This window comes from Phanerochaete carnosa, assembly GCF_000300595.1.
Source record: "Phanerochaete carnosa HHB-10118-sp unplaced genomic scaffold PHACAscaffold_12, whole genome shotgun sequence".
Classification (NCBI taxonomy): domain Eukaryota; kingdom Fungi; phylum Basidiomycota; class Agaricomycetes; order Polyporales; family Phanerochaetaceae; genus Phanerochaete; species Phanerochaete carnosa.
In genome coordinates this window covers 1,209,964-1,228,404 of record NW_006767639.1, presented here as the reverse complement: position 1 = coordinate 1,228,404, position 18,441 = coordinate 1,209,964, and the positions used below count along the sequence as shown (strand labels likewise).

General features: G+C 54.3%; 6 protein-coding genes across 6 annotated transcripts; 2 read left to right on the top strand and 4 right to left on the bottom strand.

The window, feature by feature from the left end:
* PHACADRAFT_201107 (uncharacterized protein) lies at positions 1–624 on the bottom strand (the record flags this gene model as incomplete). The annotated part of the gene is made up of 4 exons (XM_007401388.1): positions 1–93; positions 183–256; positions 328–417; positions 474–624. The coding sequence occupies 4 exons, from the start codon at positions 622–624 to the stop codon at positions 1–3; spliced, it is 408 nt and encodes a 135-aa protein (XP_007401450.1).
* Positions 625–4,216: 3,592 nt separating this feature from the next.
* Positions 4,217–5,529, top strand: PHACADRAFT_201106 (uncharacterized protein; the record flags this gene model as incomplete). Its single annotated transcript, XM_007401387.1, has 10 exons — positions 4,217–4,254; positions 4,315–4,376; positions 4,433–4,530; positions 4,587–4,652; positions 4,718–4,742; positions 4,802–4,942; positions 5,003–5,018; positions 5,079–5,130; positions 5,186–5,221; positions 5,275–5,529. The coding sequence occupies 10 exons, from the start codon at positions 4,217–4,219 to the stop codon at positions 5,527–5,529; spliced, it is 789 nt and encodes a 262-aa protein (XP_007401449.1).
* Positions 5,530–6,045: 516 nt separating this feature from the next.
* Positions 6,046–11,058, bottom strand: PHACADRAFT_213993 (uncharacterized protein). Its single transcript, XM_007401386.1, has 22 exons — positions 10,460–11,058; positions 10,277–10,404; positions 10,179–10,215; positions 10,014–10,110; positions 9,873–9,959; positions 9,801–9,819; positions 9,596–9,749; positions 9,415–9,534; positions 9,340–9,357; positions 9,261–9,278; positions 9,074–9,208; positions 8,851–9,017; positions 8,747–8,800; positions 8,649–8,693; positions 8,245–8,596; positions 7,834–8,192; positions 7,608–7,776; positions 7,490–7,555; positions 7,369–7,442; positions 6,557–7,320; positions 6,449–6,503; positions 6,046–6,392 (listed from the first exon to the last, which is right to left on the bottom strand). The coding sequence occupies exons 1-22, from the start codon at positions 10,593–10,595 to the stop codon at positions 6,240–6,242; spliced, it is 3,207 nt and encodes a 1,068-aa protein (XP_007401448.1). The 5' UTR covers positions 10,596–11,058; the 3' UTR covers positions 6,046–6,239.
* A 346-nt stretch (positions 11,059–11,404) lies between these two features.
* Positions 11,405–12,586, bottom strand: PHACADRAFT_130960 (uncharacterized protein). Its single transcript, XM_007401385.1, has 2 exons — positions 12,428–12,586; positions 11,405–12,322 (listed from the first exon to the last, which is right to left on the bottom strand). The coding sequence occupies exons 1-2, from the start codon at positions 12,509–12,511 to the stop codon at positions 11,672–11,674; spliced, it is 735 nt and encodes a 244-aa protein (XP_007401447.1). The 5' UTR covers positions 12,512–12,586; the 3' UTR covers positions 11,405–11,671.
* Positions 12,587–12,978: 392 nt separating this feature from the next.
* PHACADRAFT_264877 (uncharacterized protein) lies at positions 12,979–15,985 on the top strand. Its single transcript, XM_007401384.1, has 5 exons — positions 12,979–13,381; positions 13,431–14,133; positions 14,192–15,024; positions 15,074–15,435; positions 15,489–15,985. The coding sequence occupies exons 1-2, from the start codon at positions 12,999–13,001 to the stop codon at positions 14,131–14,133; spliced, it is 1,086 nt and encodes a 361-aa protein (XP_007401446.1). The 5' UTR covers positions 12,979–12,998; the 3' UTR covers positions 14,192–15,024; positions 15,074–15,435; positions 15,489–15,985.
* A 1,776-nt stretch (positions 15,986–17,761) lies between these two features.
* On the bottom strand, positions 17,762–18,331 carry PHACADRAFT_264875 (uncharacterized protein). Its single transcript, XM_007401383.1, has one exon. It carries the CDS (start codon positions 18,289–18,291, stop codon positions 18,076–18,078), a length of 216 nt encoding a protein of 71 aa, XP_007401445.1. The 5' UTR covers positions 18,292–18,331; the 3' UTR covers positions 17,762–18,075.
* Between the last annotated feature and the right edge of the window lie 110 nt (positions 18,332–18,441).

Genomic DNA, 18,441 nt, shown 5'->3' with positions numbered 1-18,441 from the left:
CTACAGCGCCTCCTCCCACCTGGTGAACGCCTCGAGAAAGTCGCTAGAGCCCGCGTTGGCCTCGCCGCGGGGGAGAAGGCGGATCGCGCCGTACTGTGCGAGCAGGTCATCGCAGAGTGCCGGGGTATGGCGGTACATTTGTGTGCAGTCGCAGTCCCGCATCCAAAGAGCGCAAAGGACACACCCGCGAGCGCAATGCCTGTAGGTGCGTCGCCGCGGAGGCTCGCGAGCCACTCAACGAAGCGTGTCGCGTTTTCTAGCAGCCGGCGTGGACAGGAGCGCTGCGGTGAGTGTGGCATAGTGGGAAAAATATAGGCACGCACGGACCTTCGTATGACGCAGTCACGATGATCACGGGCCCGTCGGTGAGCAGGTGCCCCGCCGCGGTGTCGAGTTCGCCAGAGTTCGCCTTGAAGCCTGAAACTCTGGTCAAGCTCTGCGCTGAGGACGCGTGGTAATGGAGGCTGAAATACCTTGACCGCCTGCATCCGCAACAATCCTCTGCGCGAGTGCCTCGCACGTGCCCTTATTGGAGCCAAAGAGCACATATATCGGATGCGTGCCCTCTGCAAAGAATGTGCGAGCGACACGGTAGCTTACTGGGGAGCTACATTCGGGATACATGGTTATATTCTTTGGTAAGTGTCCAGGGCGAGCTATGGAAGCCGCGCGGCCGACAACAGCTGCTTGGTCCATAGAAGGCACGAGAAGACTCGAGATTAGGTGGGTCATGTGGGCTGCCTGAGTAAGAGCCAGAGCCCAGAAGAGCTAGTAATATACATCGGCCTTGAGGATGCGGGATATAAGCAATGGAACGCACCACAATGACATGTTGGACCAGGAGTAGCCTAAGAGATTAAGAGTACGAGAGTTGCAGCAGCTGGGTTCCCTTCCCAGCGCGAGCGGCCACGCTTCCTCCTAACATCTCGAAAATGGCACCGAATAATCCTCCTGCCAGGGTATATCGGCCGTCGCAACGCAACTTCACTTTGGGGTACTACCCCACTGATGTCTGGCGGCTCGCCAGAGTGAATACGCCAGCCTGAGCTAGCTTTGGAAGGAAGAGCCTACGTCAGTTCTGGTCATCAGATACGCAGTCACGGTATTACTCACTGTTCGTGGCGAGGGTTTCTTGGCCCGCTACGCACGGTAGTAAGCCAGGAAAATACCATTGAGGAAAGCGACTCGTACCCTAAACCCCGTCATAGCGCCTAATGGATAGAGATTATCGGAGCTGCCGATTATCTATTATCTTGACTATCTCGGCAATAGCCGAAAAGCCGATCAGTGATTGGCTGACCCCTTTAACTCCTTCAAGTTTGACTGGCCCCCGGTCAGCCCAAGAGTCAATCCCAACACTGCGTTTTTGAACACGCGATTTTCTACTTGCACTTGTTCTATATTGCTCTTCACATTCTTACATAAACCACGTCGGAGTGTGGCAAATAATCATCGAATAGATAGCGAACGCCGGCGCGTTTTGCCCTCTCGACGACGCAGACCGTGACCGTGACGGTAACCCAGTCTTCTAACATGAGCTAACTCACCGCCTGGATGAGCCCCGCTCCTCCACACTTTAGCTTTCGGATTCGAGCTATCAGGCGATTGTGACGTCAAGCATAGGCGAAATCCTCAACAGTTTATCGTGCGCTTCGTGATATTTTCCCTGCAGTTCTCGTCACGACTGTGCCAGCAATTCATCACCTTACAAACAGTGAATAAAATTTGGCTTAGCCTTGTCATTTCATACTTCAAGGTGAGTGAATCCTTTGCGATACCACGAGTGGTCCCAGTAAGGAGCATCTGAAGTTCTGAAGGTCGCACATGGCCCTCAAACGAGGGCCGCACCGTCGGCTGAAGCTCACGATTACTCTGACTCTGACTATGCTATTAATATGCGCCCAAATTACTCATAAAATATTTGCTTACAGGTAGCGGTGAGCACTTTGATACCATGCATATATTCGAGAGGCTCGCTGGCCTCTCCAGGCATGATCTCTATCGCGTTTCTTGGCTTCTCAGATCTTCCCCTCGATGCTCCGATTTGTGCTGCCACAGATAGACTTACAAGTTAAGCTCGAAGTTGGTGCGCATCAGATAATGACACTTGTAGTAAGCCGTCAAGCAGTTTCCAGGTCACAGTACTCATCGTCCGCTCAGTATCGGCAATGCCCTTAGTATACCCGGGGTACCAGTAGCCGTCCCTGGTGGGACATTTCATTTCTTGCACAGTGCCCATACATGCGAACTACCGATAATTTAGCATCTGCCATTGTGGTTAGATTGCGAGTGGGCATTCAAGAACAGATACTTGTCATGATGCAGTAAATATTTGTGCATGTCCAAACAAGTGGCGTTACTCATCGTTTGTTGGATTTCTGCCCCATCAGTCTATGCCCTCCACTTCCCACAATCCTCTGTCTCTTGCATTGGCAAGCTGTTTACATTTTATTTCAGGTGTGTCCAAGAAGACATCTCAAAGGCGGTTTAGATGGGGAGTAAAGTACAGTTAGCTGAGTGAGAGGTGGATGTGCAGGCAGCATTGTTACTGTGAGAAAAACAAAAGGCTAATGGAGGGCGGCGGCGGCTGGTGCATCCCCTGCATCTGATTGCTTTAGGCACCCTGATCAACATCACGGCTATTGGTGTATGGCCGACTATCGATCAATAAGGGTGCTTTCCCGGAGAAGGGGCGTGCCTGAGTGTCACTAACGGACCGACGGTACGGGTATCCCCAGCAGGTTTACCTTTTCCAGCAACAACGCTTCACTGAATTTCAAAGATTCCGAACCGCCATCTGGCGTTATTGAAAGGTCGATGGGAATCTGGTAGTTCCCGCACAGCTCCGGATGTCAGGCAAGCCTAAGTTTCACAAGAAGGCGGATCATTCGGAAGCAAGGGAAGCGGACGGCTAGCGGACACGGTGGTCAAGGTACCAGCGAGGAGATGAAGGAAGTCCTCTATCCATACGTCTATACATCTGCGAGCTGTGGTTGATGCGCCAACGTAACGAGACTACGGTACGTGCTTGTTTACTGAGATCCGAGATCACGGGCGGAGATCAAGCAATGGGCAAATGTCAGAGATACTTCAATCTAGGCATTGAACGCCCTTCATGCTTTCTTTTCGGAATATTCGCTCACGCGTTAAGCAGCCGTCCTTGCGATACTCTCGAATATTCGTCATGCTTCGGTGTACACGGTAAGCAGGCCTGCTGCTGATGTATGATCGACGTGAAGCGTCTGGCAAATCTAGGACACTTTCCTCCTCCAGATGATGGGCGACGGCGCGCCGCGATACAGCATCAAGGCTTTTCCTAGTGGATATGGATATTGTTGCCCGTCACATCCCTTAACATGGACGTCAAGGGCTTGAGGGGCCCAGCTGTCACAAGATAACAAGGAGTAAACGCAGACTATTTGAAGCCGCTGCGTACTTACCGGCATAATATCCACTTGCATGCGAAATTACTCGAGTTGGTAGCATGGAATAAGGCTCCATGCGATGGCAGTACGGATTCCCTGTGTCCTACCATTCTCAAGCATATTAACGGCCTTTCACTGCCTCAGAATGTTGTTTTACAAATCACTGCCGCTTTATCTCGGTTCCGCTCGTAGTGAGGTCAAGTCAAGTTAGGGTCCACGGGCCAGCCTCTTCAGTACCAGCGCTTTCGAAACCCTTCGCAGCATCGATGAAATACTATTTGCAAAGGCCACAAATACGGGGGCGGTAACGATATGAGTGTTGATAGATGGTTGGGCAGGTCGCTCATAAATTGTGCAGGTGCACGCCTACTATCCTCAATTCAGCTCATCCCCCCGTTCCCCACACTGTCTATGGCGGCACAGTCAGACCAAGCTCTTATCCAAGCCTATTTGCAGCTGTAAGCATTCCTTCCGCTCGCACTTGATGACCCAACACCAATACTATGATTTTTCAGTATCACGAGTGACTATATCTCCGTAGCTGCCGCATGCAAGTACAACCTTCAATGTCCTCTGGCATAACGTCTCTCATGGAATATCTGTCGCTCAGGCTTTGTCGTCTATGAACTCCTAATCACCATCGGCGACGAGATCAAGTTTGTATGGAAGAGGCCCATTACTGCACCCGCCGTGCTCTTCGGCTCGGTGCGGTGGTGTTTGCTCCTCACGGTCACCCTACAATTTTTACCGCAGACTAAAAATGTAAGCTTCCGGGTCGGAAGTCTTTAACCATGCATAATCTACTAATACGACAATACTTCTTACAGGAGTAAGTACTGTTTCTCTGCATGTGTGGGCAACGAGTTGCTCATCAGAACCCAACACACAGCTGCGCACCCCTTACAATCCTAGACTGGGTGCCCAATCTCATTGTATTCATCCAGATTGCACGTGCGTCTTATACAGCCTGCTAACCTCAACATTTCCCACTAAATTCCACATGCCAGTGTTTTCCGCCCTGCGTGTGTTCGCAATCTGGGATAGGAGCTACGTTTGGTCGCTGGTGGTGTTCGCACTGAGCATAGTGCCGTTCGCTACCAATATAGTTCGTGTCACCTCCGGTTGAGCCGCGCACATGCTCCAATTGACACTTCTGCGCAGCAAAATGCGGCGGGGTCGAAGTACGGGTTTATGGTAGACCCGGTTGTCGGAATTATATGCACTGAAGTGCCTCTGTTCTCTCTGAGAACATTCAACATGTGGGTTCCCACATTTCGCCACTGTGTTCTCAGAATGCTGAAATATCACAAAATAGACGTACGTCTCGCGGGGAAGCACTATAGCATGCTGGTCACACTGATGCCGCCTATTCACAGTTGTGTACGTCACGCGTGGCGCAGTAATTCTCGCCGACACCATCGTGCTCGTCCTGACGTGGATTAAGACGTTCAGAAGCTGGAAGAATGCCCGCAGCCTCGATATCAAGGTATCAATAACGACGTGCATCTTACGCGACGGTCAGTCATCCTATACGCATTTTAACATTTCCCATTACTCATTCCCAGCCACCCGTGCAGGAACTATCTATTTTATGTGAGTGTAGCGAGAAATTGCCTTCAGAAAAGAATTTTTCACAGGCGACAACGAATATAGGGCTCTGCTAGCAATGAACATAGCTCAGATGCTAACCGGTAATATCGTAGTGGTACGCCCCCGACGTGAGCACGTAGACCGATAGCTTACGTCGAGCTTGTGCCTAGGGCTCATCAATCGTGGCAGATTTTACGACGTTCCTGGTGCATATCCTACGTTCCTTTCGCCCTTTCGTGCTCATTGACTGGCCATGTAGCCCTCGGTGCTCATCAATCGTTTCATGATCAACCTGCGTCAGACGAGCGGCTCGGTAATGTCGGACATGAATAACCAGCAACAGGAACAGCCTATCGCGACACTGCAGTTCCGAGGGACAACCGATCATTGGCTGGGAAATATTGGGGAAGAGTTGCAGGATGACCGGGATGACGAACGGGATTACGAAGAGACTGATACTACAGAGTCTATAGACGAGGAAGGACGTGGCGAGATCGGTGTCAAAGCAGCGTGAACCAGCGTCGCCGCGATGATTACACGTACTGGTAGATTCTATAGTGTGCTCTATCGCAGGTGAACACCGGCATTTATTACTTGACTTATGCGAACCTCGAAGGTTGATATCGAATAATACCAATTGGATAGTGCGATATCAAACCTCCCCATACATTGTCGTTTGCGAGTCACATTACAAAGCTTCCTAGCGAACCCGTAGATTAGGTGGATTACGATAAAATATACATACTATAAGCGTGTGTTTGTGGACAATTACCGTTGCGCATGTGGAGATGAGGCTGACGCGCCACAAATGCTTGGTTGCGAAGGTGTCCGCGAGCGTCCTGATGTGACTAGAGCCAAGTCTGAGTAGGCCTGAAGGCATGCTGTACCGAAAGATGAAAAAAAATGGTTGCGGGCCAAGGCAACACCTTGTTCGGTACGGGCGTCACTCGTTTTCCGGCTTTGCGTCAGTGCGCTCCCGAGCTCTGAGCAAGGTTGCTTTGCTCCCCGTGAGTGGCAAGGAGACATCTGCGGTAAACTGGTGCGCAGGTGGCAGCCCATAAAGATTTCGTTGAGGACAAACGCGGCTGATGGACGCTCGAGTACTTAACGAGGGGATCAGAAACTGTCATACAGGGCCCGTCTCGATCGCTCGAGTTGCATCCGAAGACGAATGCGCACAGTCAAAATCTATTCACGATTAATCAGCGCAGAAAATATTGCAATCTACTCAAAAACATCAGTGGCAAAACGGCCGACCATGATCTCATCGAACTTCTTCACTGCAGCAGCGTGATCCAACTTCAGCGTGTCCTGCACAACGAGCACAAGCTTTTCCTTTACCCCGGCCGCCATCCGGCTCGAGCCGCACAGGTACAACTGTTCGAAAAGAGGTGAATTCAAATTCACGAAAGGAACCATAATTCAAGATTGACCTTTGCGCCCGACCTCCACGCTGTAACGACGTCAGCACGGTCGTACCAGATACGGCTGTGCGAAGAGCTGTCAGAAAAATGAATGCCGAAGGGAGGATAAGCACTTACTCCTGAACATACTTGCATCCGAGTGACTCCGAGTCGTCGGTTGCCTTCGAGAACGCCGAACGCACATCCACGATGCCGAGATCAACCCACGCTTTCAGGTCGCTATCAGCGTACAAGAAGTCCTCGCCCGGGGTTCGGCACCCAAAGAACAAAATGCTCTTTGCAACCTCCCTCCCAGACTGCTTCTGGATCGCACGCTCCTGCAGGAATCCGCGCATCGGCGCAAGTCCCGACCCGGCGCAGAACATCAACATCGGCACAGCCGGGTCCGTCGGCGGGTGGAAGGCCGCGTTAGACGGCCGCACCGCGAGCTGCACTTTGTCATTTGGGCGGAGGCCGGCGAGATACGTCGATGCCACACCTAGGAAGGGCTCGTTCCGGCCTGAGATCGCGGGTGCCTCGAGCACGCTGATCGTTAGCGTGGCACGAGAGGCGTCGACGAGAGGCGACGAGGAGATGGAGTATTGACGAACACGCATGCTTGGGAGGAGCTGAAGGAAAGTGGCGAAGGGGATGTCGATGTCAGGGTAGCCTTCGAGAACGTCGAGGACGCTGAGACGCCTGGCGAGGACCTTCTCTGCGTAGTTGTTCGCCAAGTCCTTCAGTGCAATCTTGGAGGCTTCAGCCTTGGACATCTCGCCCAGAATACGCAGGTCACGAGTTGTCGCCGGCTGGGACAACTCAACATATCCGCTAAGGATCGTCGATACATTGATAGGACGGTTCGTCGGAAGAGTCGTTGGACCAGCGGAGCGAACCGTGATCTAATAATGCGTCAGTTTCGGCCTCTTGAGTTATATACCACAATTTACATGCCTCTTGGTCAGATAACAAACCAAAGCGGGCGATTGCACGGTGGACGTCCCTCGCAGGGTTGACAGGAAGACTAACGAAATAAATTAAATAAGTACATTACCAGAACGAGGATCGAACATTTTGGCACCCACATAGCGAGATAGTCGCCCGTCCGGTACGTTATGCCCTCCGGAAGGCCGAATTCTAAGAGACTTATCAGCGTCGATTTTCAAGGGATCAGGTATCTTCCGCATACCGATGTGCCTTTTCACCGGTGCACCCGGAGCTGTAAGGACCCTATTCTCGAGCACAGTCCCCAGAGCTGCGTCCGGCTGGCGAAGGACGCTTGCACGGCTCGTTCCCGCATCCATAGTCTGGATCTGGATTTCAGATTCTGGCCCATCAGACTTAGTCGTTCCATACAGCTACAAAAAGACCGGTCAGCCGTGAGCCACATATCGCGCATAGTCAGGAGCACAGACCGTACGAAGCGCCTCCCACAACGCTGTCTCCCACTTCTCGAACGCCTCGAAGAATTCTCCAGAGCCGGCATCACCTTCGCCACGAGGTATGATGCGCTTGCCGCCGCGCTCGGAAAGCAGGTCGTCGCACAACGTCGGAATACGCTGGTATGTCAGAGCCCAGTCGTGATTTCCAGAACCAAACACGGCATAAGACGCCTTCAAGAGCTCCCTGTCTTTCAGGTTCGAGAGCCATTCGACGAAGTGTGCAGCATTGTCGGCCGGCTGGCCTTCATATGAGGCGGTAACAATGATAGCAGGTCCGTCCGTGGGTAGATGTCCTGATACGGAGTCGAGCGTACCAATAGTAGCCTTGAAACCTGGTAGAGTATTGAATCGGCCATAAGTAGCCTATTTGTGGTATCGACGCACCTTGCCCGGCAGCCGCAGAAGCGATTCTCTGAGCGAAACCTTCCGACGTGCCAGTGTTCGAGCCATAGAGCACGTACAAAGGCCTCAAATCAGCAGCATTCTCCGTCGCAGGCTGCTCGCCTGCCTTGCTAGAATCATTACTCCGCTGCAGCAAGGTTGACGGCGCGCTGAACATCGGGATGGGGCCTTTCTTATCAGTGCGCAGAATCGCGCGAATGTAGAACTCGTGCGGCTTAATCGTCAGCGTCTGCTTCAGGTGCAGGTCGTAAGATGGGTCGGCCATGACGAAGTTGAAGCGCTGCATGAGGTAGACGAGCGTGATCTGGGCCTCTTGCCACGCAAACGGCCGGCCCTGCAGATAATATGAGTTGGGTGGCAACGAGGAAGCGAGCAATGATGCGTACGATACAGGCACGCATGCCATAGCCGAACGGCTGCCAGGAATCGGGCTGGTGTCGAAGGGTCAAATGCGGCTCAGAAACCCACGAGCGCATACACTCACCGGCATCGCTTCAAATTTACCATCGAGCATGCGCTCAGGCTTGAAATCCTCAGCCTACCGTTCAAGTCAGTAATGCAAATAGGCCAAGAAGCCTGAGACCTCACGTCTTCGCCCCAGACCTTCGTGTCGCGATGAACATTATAGACGCTGCACAAGATGAGAGTGTCTTTTTCGACGGCGTACTTTCCGCCGCTGAGAGTTATATCTTCGTACGGCGCCGTTCCGCGCCCCGAAGCAGGTGGACCAAGGCGCAACGCTTCTCTCAGAACGGCTGTAATATCCAATATCAGCAAGGGAAAAGACTGTGAGGACGGTATCAGAATTCACCGATGAGGTACGGCAGCTTATGTACGTCATCCACTGTCATCGGCCGGTCGCCGATCGTGCCATCCACCTCCTCGCGCAGTTTCCGCATTGCTTCGGGATTCTTAAGGAGATAGTACATCGTGAATGTTAGCATTCCTGGTGGAGATTAAGTCCCGGCTTGATCTCAAAACGCTCCCTGGGGTCGTACCTGAAGTGGTTTCGTGCCCTAAATGTGTAATGCTTCGTCAATACTTTCCATTTATGGGGCTTCGACTATCAATGCGTACCGGCAATAAGGAAAGTAAGCAGCTAACGAATGAAACTCAGCAAAACAATCGAAACAGGACTAGTACCACAATTACGCACGTTTTGTCTGATGCTGTCCTCTGTCATCTCGAGCCCCGTCTCTTTGTCCTTCGCATACAGCATTACATTCAGGATATCCTTCTTTTCCGTAGGATGAGCTCTGCGCTCTGCAATAACTGTCAATCAATCTCGTGTTAGCATATCGCGGAACATTCCACTCGAATCGCTGGCACGTACTTTCATCGACAAAGCTCATAAGCACGTCGATATCCTGCTGGTACTTCGCGTTCGTACTCCGCATGAATGGTGCTACTATCGCCGGCCTCCGAGCACGCTTGCCGCTTTCGATTAGGAAGTCTGTCATCGCACGGGCGAAGGGATGTACCCCATTCTACGATTCGCTCAGCACACTGCAAGCAGGCGTATTCAATAGAGCACGTACAATATAGAACGTATTCAACCTACCAAGAATTTATCAGTGCACAGAGGCCATACAAGTAACACACGGACTAACCTATGAGACATCGCGCAGAAGGATATCGCTTCCAGCGTCATGGCCGTGAAGTCCTCTGCGGGGTTAATCTTGTGGTACGGTCCGAAGCTATCGCTTCAATGAGGACAAGCACGTCAGGAAGGAGCTTCTGCAGAAACGCACCGTTCCCACTTCAGCACGAGCTGAGAAATCACGTCGACCATGTCGTCGAACATGTTCCGCGTGTTCATGGCGCTGAACGACGGCATCAGGATACGATCTTCGATCAGGCGCGTCGAACCAAGAGTGAGCATTCATCGTATGGAGACGACAGACAGACGAACTTACGAGCAATGTACCAGTTTTTCTCTTGTGGTACGCGGGCCTGTGATGCGTCGTCATTGTTACTGGCCTTCTCAAGGATGAGGGATGCCGAGGAGACCTACAGTGAAGAGTCCGTCGCCAGTCGCGTTGCGAACTTCGTTTAGACCTTGTTGTACAATCTTTCGGAAGCGCTTCTCATCGGACACCTCATGAAGAAGCTCCTGCGAATTGATAACTACGACCTTCGTACCTGTTCAACATGTTATCAGCGTCGCGTACTAGCGGTGCGGACGCAGCATAGATACCGAGAAAGTTTAGCTGGTAGATCTCGCCATATTGCTTGGCAAGCAGGTGGAACGAGAGAACGGGGAGCTCTGCATCTATGGTGGTTACGTGACCTAGGAAGGGAATGGAGGGCGGGGTTGGAATGGGCTGGGACATTTGGTATCAAGTGCCTGTAAGCAGAGTAAACTGGTATAGCTGCGATGCGATGCTGGAAAGTAGAGAACAGTATTCTTATATATCCTGTACTGTTATCTAGACCAGTGCATTCGTCCGACATGCCGCGGCCCGTCCCGAGGCAGATGTGTGCGCGAAATGTCACACCGAGTCCGGGGAGTGAGCACTCATGCGTAATGAGCGCCCGAGAACCGGCGCGGAAGGACATTGTTGCCGGTGTCCGACTTCGTACGCAGGGCGGGCAGCGGGTGGACTGGAACGTCATGCGTATAGAGTCTGCGCATTGCATGTCATATCATGGCCGGCAGCGGGTCTCCAGGTTGCCGTTCGTTGGTATGACTGGACAGCAAATGTCAGAGACACCGCGCTATCCTGAGAGCAAGCGAGGCAGAGCTAGCTGTAGATCCGTTAATCATGCTCAAACTCAAGCGGCGAACAGTCTGAGTACTTGAAAGTTCGAGTCCTACACCTCCTCGTATCGTAAGTCGGGCCGACGTCGATCCAGCTCGGCGATTACAACGTGCAGCACACTTTGCACAGACCGCGACTCGGAGCGCTCGAGTTCGAAGATGAGCTCCAGAAGCAAAAAGTCGACCTCGCCGTATGGCGTGTCTCGGGTCCTTGTGGCGTCATGTCGAGTTTGAACTGAAGTGGCAATGGGCCGTTGTCTCAGGTGGAAATGGGCCCAGAGTCGAGACTATCAGCAGTTAATCTTATCTTATCTCCACTTCTCGAAGGCTTCCTTTCGCAAAGTTCCTCCCCTGACCGCCTTGGCTTCTTCCCATGCTCTCCTATGCCTATGAAGTTCGTGTAAAACATTCACAGCTGCAATGAAGTCTTCAATCAGGGCGTATTGAGCAATAGGTAGCCAATATTTCAGCGCTGATGCAATGTGTACTTAGGATCGCAAAATACTAAGACGGTGAGTACTGGTGGTGCGAAGTACCAATGTCTATCTAATTAAGACTTGTTCTAGGATAACCTCAGATGCGTATATAGTTTGAGGAGCAAGAAATTGCATGACCGTTGGGGCTGTTCAAGAATGCAGACGCGGCATATCAATCGTATGTATGCGCGGTGTGATCCACGACGACGCTCATCGCAGTGTCGCCCTCCTTGTCCGCCGGCTTGATATCGGTGAGGTACCAGATACCAGCATCTTCCAGAGTAACCTCAATGTGCGACGTATCATCCTTGGGACGCTCCTGCTGTAGGGTCACCTCATACCACCATTGCACGCCCTTGCCACCATCTTCGTCGTCCTCACCATCCCCGTCCTCGTCCTCGTCTTCTTCTTCGTCGTTTTTTCCTGTCTTCTCGTTCCACTCCTTCACGAGAGCCTGCGCCGCTGGCGCCTCACGAGCCTCGTCTGTGGCGTCGATGGACCAAGTCCGGAGGATGTCGAGGTGCTTCTCAATAGCCTCGAACCGCTCGTCCTTTGGGAGGCCTGCGACCGGTCGGAAGGCGTCGAGCGCCGCGGACTTGAGGACCACATACGCTCTGTCCTCATCTAGCTCGAGGAGCGAGGATATGCCATCCGCCCAGAGGTAGCAGACGTTCGGGCCGGAACCGACCAGCTCGTACGCCTTTCGCTCTGGCTTTCCTCCTTCGCTGCCCTCCTCACCGGCATCTTCTTCGTCTACCTCTTTGTCTTCATCCTCGGCCTCGGCCTCGTCAATTTTGTCCTCCTCGTCAGGGGCTGTCTTGGTCTTCTTGTGGTCTTCTTTGACACCGGCCGATACGCTCAGCTTGCGCTTCTGTCCGCTCGCGGTATCTGTTGCCCTCGCGTTCGTATAAAAATATGCCAGTGTTACTGAAGCTTTACCTTGCTTTGCGGGTGCGCTGGCAGCAGCGGCGGGCCTTTGAGCGATGCTTTCACTTCGTGGACGACGAATCATTTTGAGAACTGCTATTACGACAGTTATAGGTGGTTGGTAGCGATACGATGTGCGTATACGGTTCGTATGTCGTGGAGCTGAAATCGAACAATTCAAATCTGAACACGGTACGCGACTAATTTAGGGGGCGCTCAACTTCGGACCCCGGGCCTAGGCCCGATTGGGCACACGTTCAGGTTGTCCCGCACATCCATCACGACTTCCTACTACCTCCCCGTGGCGGGCCAATCGCTGCTGATACAAGGCCGACTTCCGGCTCTCGACGCTGTGAGTAAAAACATAGCACCAAAAAAGCCCGAAAATTCATCCCACACAGGCCACCATCTCGTTGCGCTGTTAGCAGGCTGGGCACTCGTGTGAAAGCAGCTAAGCCCGCACCCCGCTCTGCAACCTTACCCTGCTACACTGATCTTTGTGAGCACAAATGCTGTTTGGACTGCAATAGAGCTGACAGAGCACCGCCAGTTGCTAAAGTGCGGCGAGCACGATGTCCGACCCAGGGTCCACGGAGACGTCCGACTTTGAGCAAGTCGCTGAGGCTAATGAGAGCATGACGAGCACACAGAATTCCGTGCAATCGACTTCATCCACGTCTGAAGAACCCACCTCAAAGGAGAAAGAGGAGGACACGGCTATCCATCCCCACCCTGAGATGTCCTTTGACGACGGCAACATCATGATTGTGGCTGAGAAGACGTCGTACAGGGTGCACCGCAGCGTGTTGTCGCGCAAGTCAGCACTGTTCAAAGATCTTCTGAGTCTACCCCAACCTGACTCGGAGGAGAAGCTCGACGGGCTACCGGTTGTTCGTCTGCTGGACCCCGCAGAAGACGTTACAATGCTCCTTGATGCGATATACAACGGCGCCAAGTGAGCTCTCTTGAGCTCGAAGTGATCGTCATTGACACTACCCCCACAGATACCGCTACCGCGATGACGAGACGCCGGGATGGGCAATTGTGCGGCGGCTGCTGAACCTGGGGACCAAATACCAGGTCGAGGAACTACGCGACGAGGCGATCCACCAGCTGAACGCGCGCTACCCGCGTAAGATCGCGGACTGGGACTACACGTGCCGCACGGACTCGGACACGTCCTCGACGATCGTCGTCTCGTATCCGATCGAGGAGGACCTCGTGATCGCCAACGTCGCGCGCACGATGAACCTGCCCGACATCCACCTCGCCGCGCTCTACGGCTGCTGCTCGCTCCCGCCGGACGTGCTCGTCCGCGGGCGTGCTGTCGACGACGGCACGCTTGAGCGCCTCTGCGAGGACGACCTCGTCGCGTGCCTCCAGGGCAAGGAAAACCTGCTCGTCTGCGCACGCGCGGACGTGCGCCTGAACCTCTTTGCGCCCGACGAGCGCCCCGAGGCGTGTCGCTACCCCGTCGAGTGCGCGGACAAGACTGCAGAGCTCCTCACGCGCTACCGCACGGCGGAGCCGCGCCCGCGCCGCCTGTACGACCCGCTCCGCCCCGACGACGAGGAGATCGAGCGCCACTGTGTCGAAGCCGGGCTCTGCCACGAGTGCGTCAAGTTCTTCATCGCCCGCCACGCGCAGCTCCGCCAGAACGTGCGCAACAACCTTACGTCGTACATTTGCGTCCAAAAGGCGACCTAGGTACGCTGCTGGTGCTCCTCCGGCACTCGGTCTTGTTCGCTGACGCAGGAAAATCCAGGTTGGAATATATATACCCATACATGCTCGCAGTCCGTCCATACGTAGTTGTGATGTTGTACAATGTAATGTAGCACGATTCGTAGATACCAAGATGATGTAACTATATGCATTACCTCCTCTCACGCACCAAGAAGTTCAAACATCCTCGCGAGCAGCCGCGCCAGAGCAGAGGCACGCCGCCCTCAACACTGACGTCGCGCCCCGCGACGACATGCTCCCACGAAAACCGCTCCTCGGCACGTCTGACAAACACCGCGCGGCGGCCAGCGTGCGCCGGCGAGCGGCACACCCCGACGCCCGGGTGCGTCTCCGCGTCCTCGTCTTCGTCCGCCTCCCGCACGCCCGGCGCGGACGCGCCGCCGTTCGACACGAACGACGCGCTCCGGCGCACACGCTTCGCGGTGTCCGCCTCCTTCGCGACGGCGCGCGCACAGCACGCGCGCAGGTCTGCGAGCAGCCACCCTGGGTAGTCGTCCGGCAGCGGGAGGGGGTGCAGCGCCTCGAGCGCCGTCTCGCCCGGCTTCGAGTCCGGCCTGAGCAGCGTGGCATCGGCGGGCGTGAGTTCTGCGAGCAGCGCGCGCAGACACGCCTCTGTCAGGGTCGGCACGGCGAAGTAGGTGATCGTCGGCGACACGGCCTTGCGCTGTGGCTCGTCGCGGTGCGTGTCTGGTGGTGGTGGCAGCCATGGGTTGCCCTGGAGCACGAGGGTCGCGAGGCGCATGTCCAGCATCTCGGCGGGCAAGTACGTGAGCTTGTTCTGCGAGATGATGAGGGTCTGGAGGTTCTTCAGTTGTGCGATTTGTGGTGGCATGTGTTTGATGTTGTTTCCGCCTAGAAGAAATCAGTGTCGGCTGAGGGACCTCAGTAACATCGTACTCACGAAGGTTGAGCTCCACGAGGCGTTGCAGCCAAAACAGCTCGAGCGGCAGCTTGGTGATCTGGTTTCGGGCGAGGTGCAGCGTGATTGCGCCGACCGTGCTTTCGGAGCTCTTGCTCCGTTCTGGCCATTTCAACTGGGCCATTGAAGGCGACTTTAAAAGACGGGGAGACTCCTCAGAGCCGAGGAATGACGCTTGGCGGAAGGGATTGGCCGGTACCGTGACAGACCGTGTGAAAGGACGGGAGCGAGGCACAAACTCTGTCGTTGATGCTGCGCTCCGTGGTTGTAGAACGACGAGCGACGCGAGGTCCGCAACCGACGAAGGAATGCGAGTTAACGGTGTCCCAATCAATCCAGAGTTGCTGCACGCGAAATGTTAGCGAGTTCATCTCTCAGTATAATCAGCTGCACGCACTCGAGGTTAATGACGCTGTCGGCTTCATTCACAGCCTTCTCTATCGCCTCTTCCCATATTTCCTTCTCACGCTGCTTGCGACTTCGGTACACAGGCTGGACGTCTGATTCATCGTCGCTGAGATTGATCGCTTCAGAATCGTAAGCGTAGGCGGGAGGCCGGGGTCGCGCGGAGAACAGCCGGGCGGGCGGGATGGAGGAGAAGTCGGACGAGCCGGTACTTGTGACGGAGAGCGCTCGACGGCTCTTGCTGGATTTCTTCTCCCAGTCGGGTGGTGTCCAGGCCGTGTTCGCATCGCCCGCCAAGGGGTCATGCGGCACAGAGGTCGAGGTCGTGTGACGGGTTCGGGAAGGTGAGTCATCGAGGCCGAGGACGTCGCCCCCAGAAGGGCTACCGAGTTCAAGCTCTCCGCGAGAGACACGCTTCTCGTAGAGAGGCGGAGCACGGACTGCCTTGGTGGAGGCAGCAAATGGGTGAGAAAGACCTGGCGATGCGGGGGGCGAAAGCGACCGTGGTGCACATTCGGGAGACGAGGGCGGCGATGAGTCGCATAGTCCGAATGACGGCGAGGATGCGGGCGACGAGGTTGGTGGCGACGATGGTGCACCAAAGCGATTGGGTGAGTTTGTGAAAGACGACATGGAATAGCGAGCGCGCGGGGCAGTGTCCTTGATAAACCGGCAAATGCCGCGACTTACAGCAGGCACGTGAGCGTTTTACCTCGCCTGGCCGGACTGAAACTCACCTGGACTCTGCACGATAAAACTGGCGCAGGCCGCCGTATGTGGTGATTGTAGAGGCCGAGCGTGTAGCGTAATTTATACGTCGCTCTCAGTGCAGATATAGTAGTTTGCGACGACAGCTGACAAAGGACGGCCTTACCCAAGCAAGTCGCGGCGAGGCGTGGCCTGAGTTTTACGCCGTTCGTCAACAATCCTTCCAACGGCCCATCCCCATGGGGATTGTGCGTGAGGAGATTTGAAAGCGATGTAGTGCAGGTTGTGGCAAGATGGGGAAGGGGACAAGCTCGGGGTGCGGGAATGACGAGAATCGAGCGTTGTTTTGTACAGTACCTTAGCACAGTACTCCGCTGAAGCCACGAAAGAAGAGGTCAGCACTAGACAGCTTGGTTAATGGCTATACGAAAGCAAGGCGCGTAGGGGCGCGTAGATGTGGTCGACGCGTACATAAGGCGCCAACTGCGACGCGTCTCTGTAGCAGTACGCGACCGAACGCCAATCAGAACATATGACTAAGCTTGGCTCGGCCTCGGGGTCCGAGTCGCTATGTCACTTTCCTCGATGGTCTTTTCCTGGCTTACTGGCGTGCGTGGCGGGCAGAGGAACCTTCGCCACGAGCTGTGGGTAATACTGCGTCTATGTAAGTATTCGTTGAACCGACGTAGGCTTCTCCTAGCTCATGCTGGCGTATTCACACTAGCGATCCACCGGACGTCAGTGAGGTAAGTATCGCAAAATAAAGCCGCGCCGCAAGAGCTGATATACTTCGAAAGGAGGATCTTTCGATGCCCTTTAACTTGTCGAGATGCTGGAAGGAGATGCGGTTTCTCTGTCGACGGCCTTGAAATGACTCGCGCAAGGACAAGAGCCCAGTGAAACTCTCATACTCTTACCACTATGCATGTTGTGGAGTCCAACACGTCTTTGTAGTGCGCTCCATTACGCATGGCCCACATCCTCCTCGCGCTCAATATATATACTAGCTCTAGGCCCATTCAATCTTGAGCCCTCCCGTACCGTATCTGAATCATACAACTGTTATCAACGGCGAGGCTACTATAACTCGCTCAGAATGCTTACCAAAACAAAAAAGACTAGATATGTCGAGCTCAGCTTACTGGTAGGCACCCGTGTCGCTCGCGAATTCTTTGCAGAGGGCACGCACCCAATATATGTGTTCTTTGGTTCAAACAAGGGTATGTGCAGGGCGTTCGCGCGTAGAATTGCTACGGATGCGAGTAGTCAAGGTATTGCCTTCTCCATTGCTGTGTCGGTTCAGAGCAGAATGCTAACCAGATATGCAAGCTTCAAAGCGACTGTCCGCACCCTCGACTCCGCAGCGGTACACCTGTCCACCGATGGGCCCGTGGTCATCGTGACCGCGTCACATGAAGGTCCGTGCGTGCATCTCCCCTGCCCACTCCACTACACTCACCGCAGCTTCTCTCTCCAGCCCGACCACAGAATAACGAGGCACGCTTCGTCGAGTGACTCTCGGGTCACCGCGGCGACGCGCCTACGGGTATTGCGCTCGCTAGTGTGTCGTTCGCGCCCGTCGGGGTCGGGGATCCCGACTGGGCGCAAAGTGCTCAATCGCACCAGCGCATCCCTGTGGTCTGCGACGACCTCCTCGCATAGTACGGCACGACGCGTCTTTGGAGCTTGCGCAACGTGTCCCTCAGCTAACCGCGTCCTGGAAGACCTATTGGCACACCGTTCAACTGGGATGAGGATCATTCTCGAATATACTAAACTTTGAGCCTCCTGCTAGCACAAGTTGCAAATGCCGCTGTCCGCCTGGAACAGAACATACTTTAGAGTCTAACTCGATCATTGACAGGGCCGGCTTACGCTTCGGCGTTGGTTTCACGATGTCCGTCCTCATCTACTCCTGCGGCATCGCTCTCTTCCTCACGGCGTTCGTCGCTCCAAATATCTGACAGCGTTCCCTCAATATTGCGCAGACGGTCTGTTGGCCTTCTGGACTGCAGTGTCGGCTGGCCTTGTTGCTGATGACCCATGTGCGTAGAGTAGTTCGACATTGACGAGCCGGCCATCTTCATGTTGATCATGAAGCGGCTAACGAGCACAGGAGGCTGTATGGCCAGTCCAGGAGCAAAACAAGACTGACAGAACGCAGGGTACGCACCAGGGTTGGTGTTAACGCGCTTATAAGTGATGTGTTCTTGAGCTCGATGTCAGCTATCGGCCCA

Coding starts and splice junctions, on each gene's coding strand:
- PHACADRAFT_213993 (XM_007401386.1), bottom strand. CDS start 10,595: ATGTCCCAGCCCATTCCAACCCCGCCCTCCATTCCCTTCCTAGGTCAC. Junction 9,960..10,013: donor CTCGTGCTGAAGTGGGAACG/GTGCGTTTCTGC, acceptor TTGAAGCGATAG/CTTCGGACCGTACCACAAGA. Junction 7,443..7,489: donor CGCTATGTGGGTGCCAAAAT/GTTCGATCCTCG, acceptor TTATTTCGTTAG/TCTTCCTGTCAACCCTGCGA.
- PHACADRAFT_130960 (XM_007401385.1), bottom strand. CDS start 12,511: ATGATTCGTCGTCCACGAAGTGAAAGCATCGCTCAAAGGCCCGCCGCT. Junction 12,323..12,427: donor CAAAGCAAGGTAAAGCTTCA/GTAACACTGGCA, acceptor GACCACAAGAAG/ACCAAGACAGCCCCTGACGA.
- PHACADRAFT_264877 (XM_007401384.1), top strand. CDS start 12,999: ATGTCCGACCCAGGGTCCACGGAGACGTCCGACTTTGAGCAAGTCGCT. Junction 13,382..13,430: donor GCGATATACAACGGCGCCAA/GTGAGCTCTCTT, acceptor CTACCCCCACAG/ATACCGCTACCGCGATGACG.
- PHACADRAFT_264875 (XM_007401383.1), bottom strand. CDS start 18,291: ATGAAGATGGCCGGCTCGTCAATGTCGAACTACTCTACGCACATGGGT.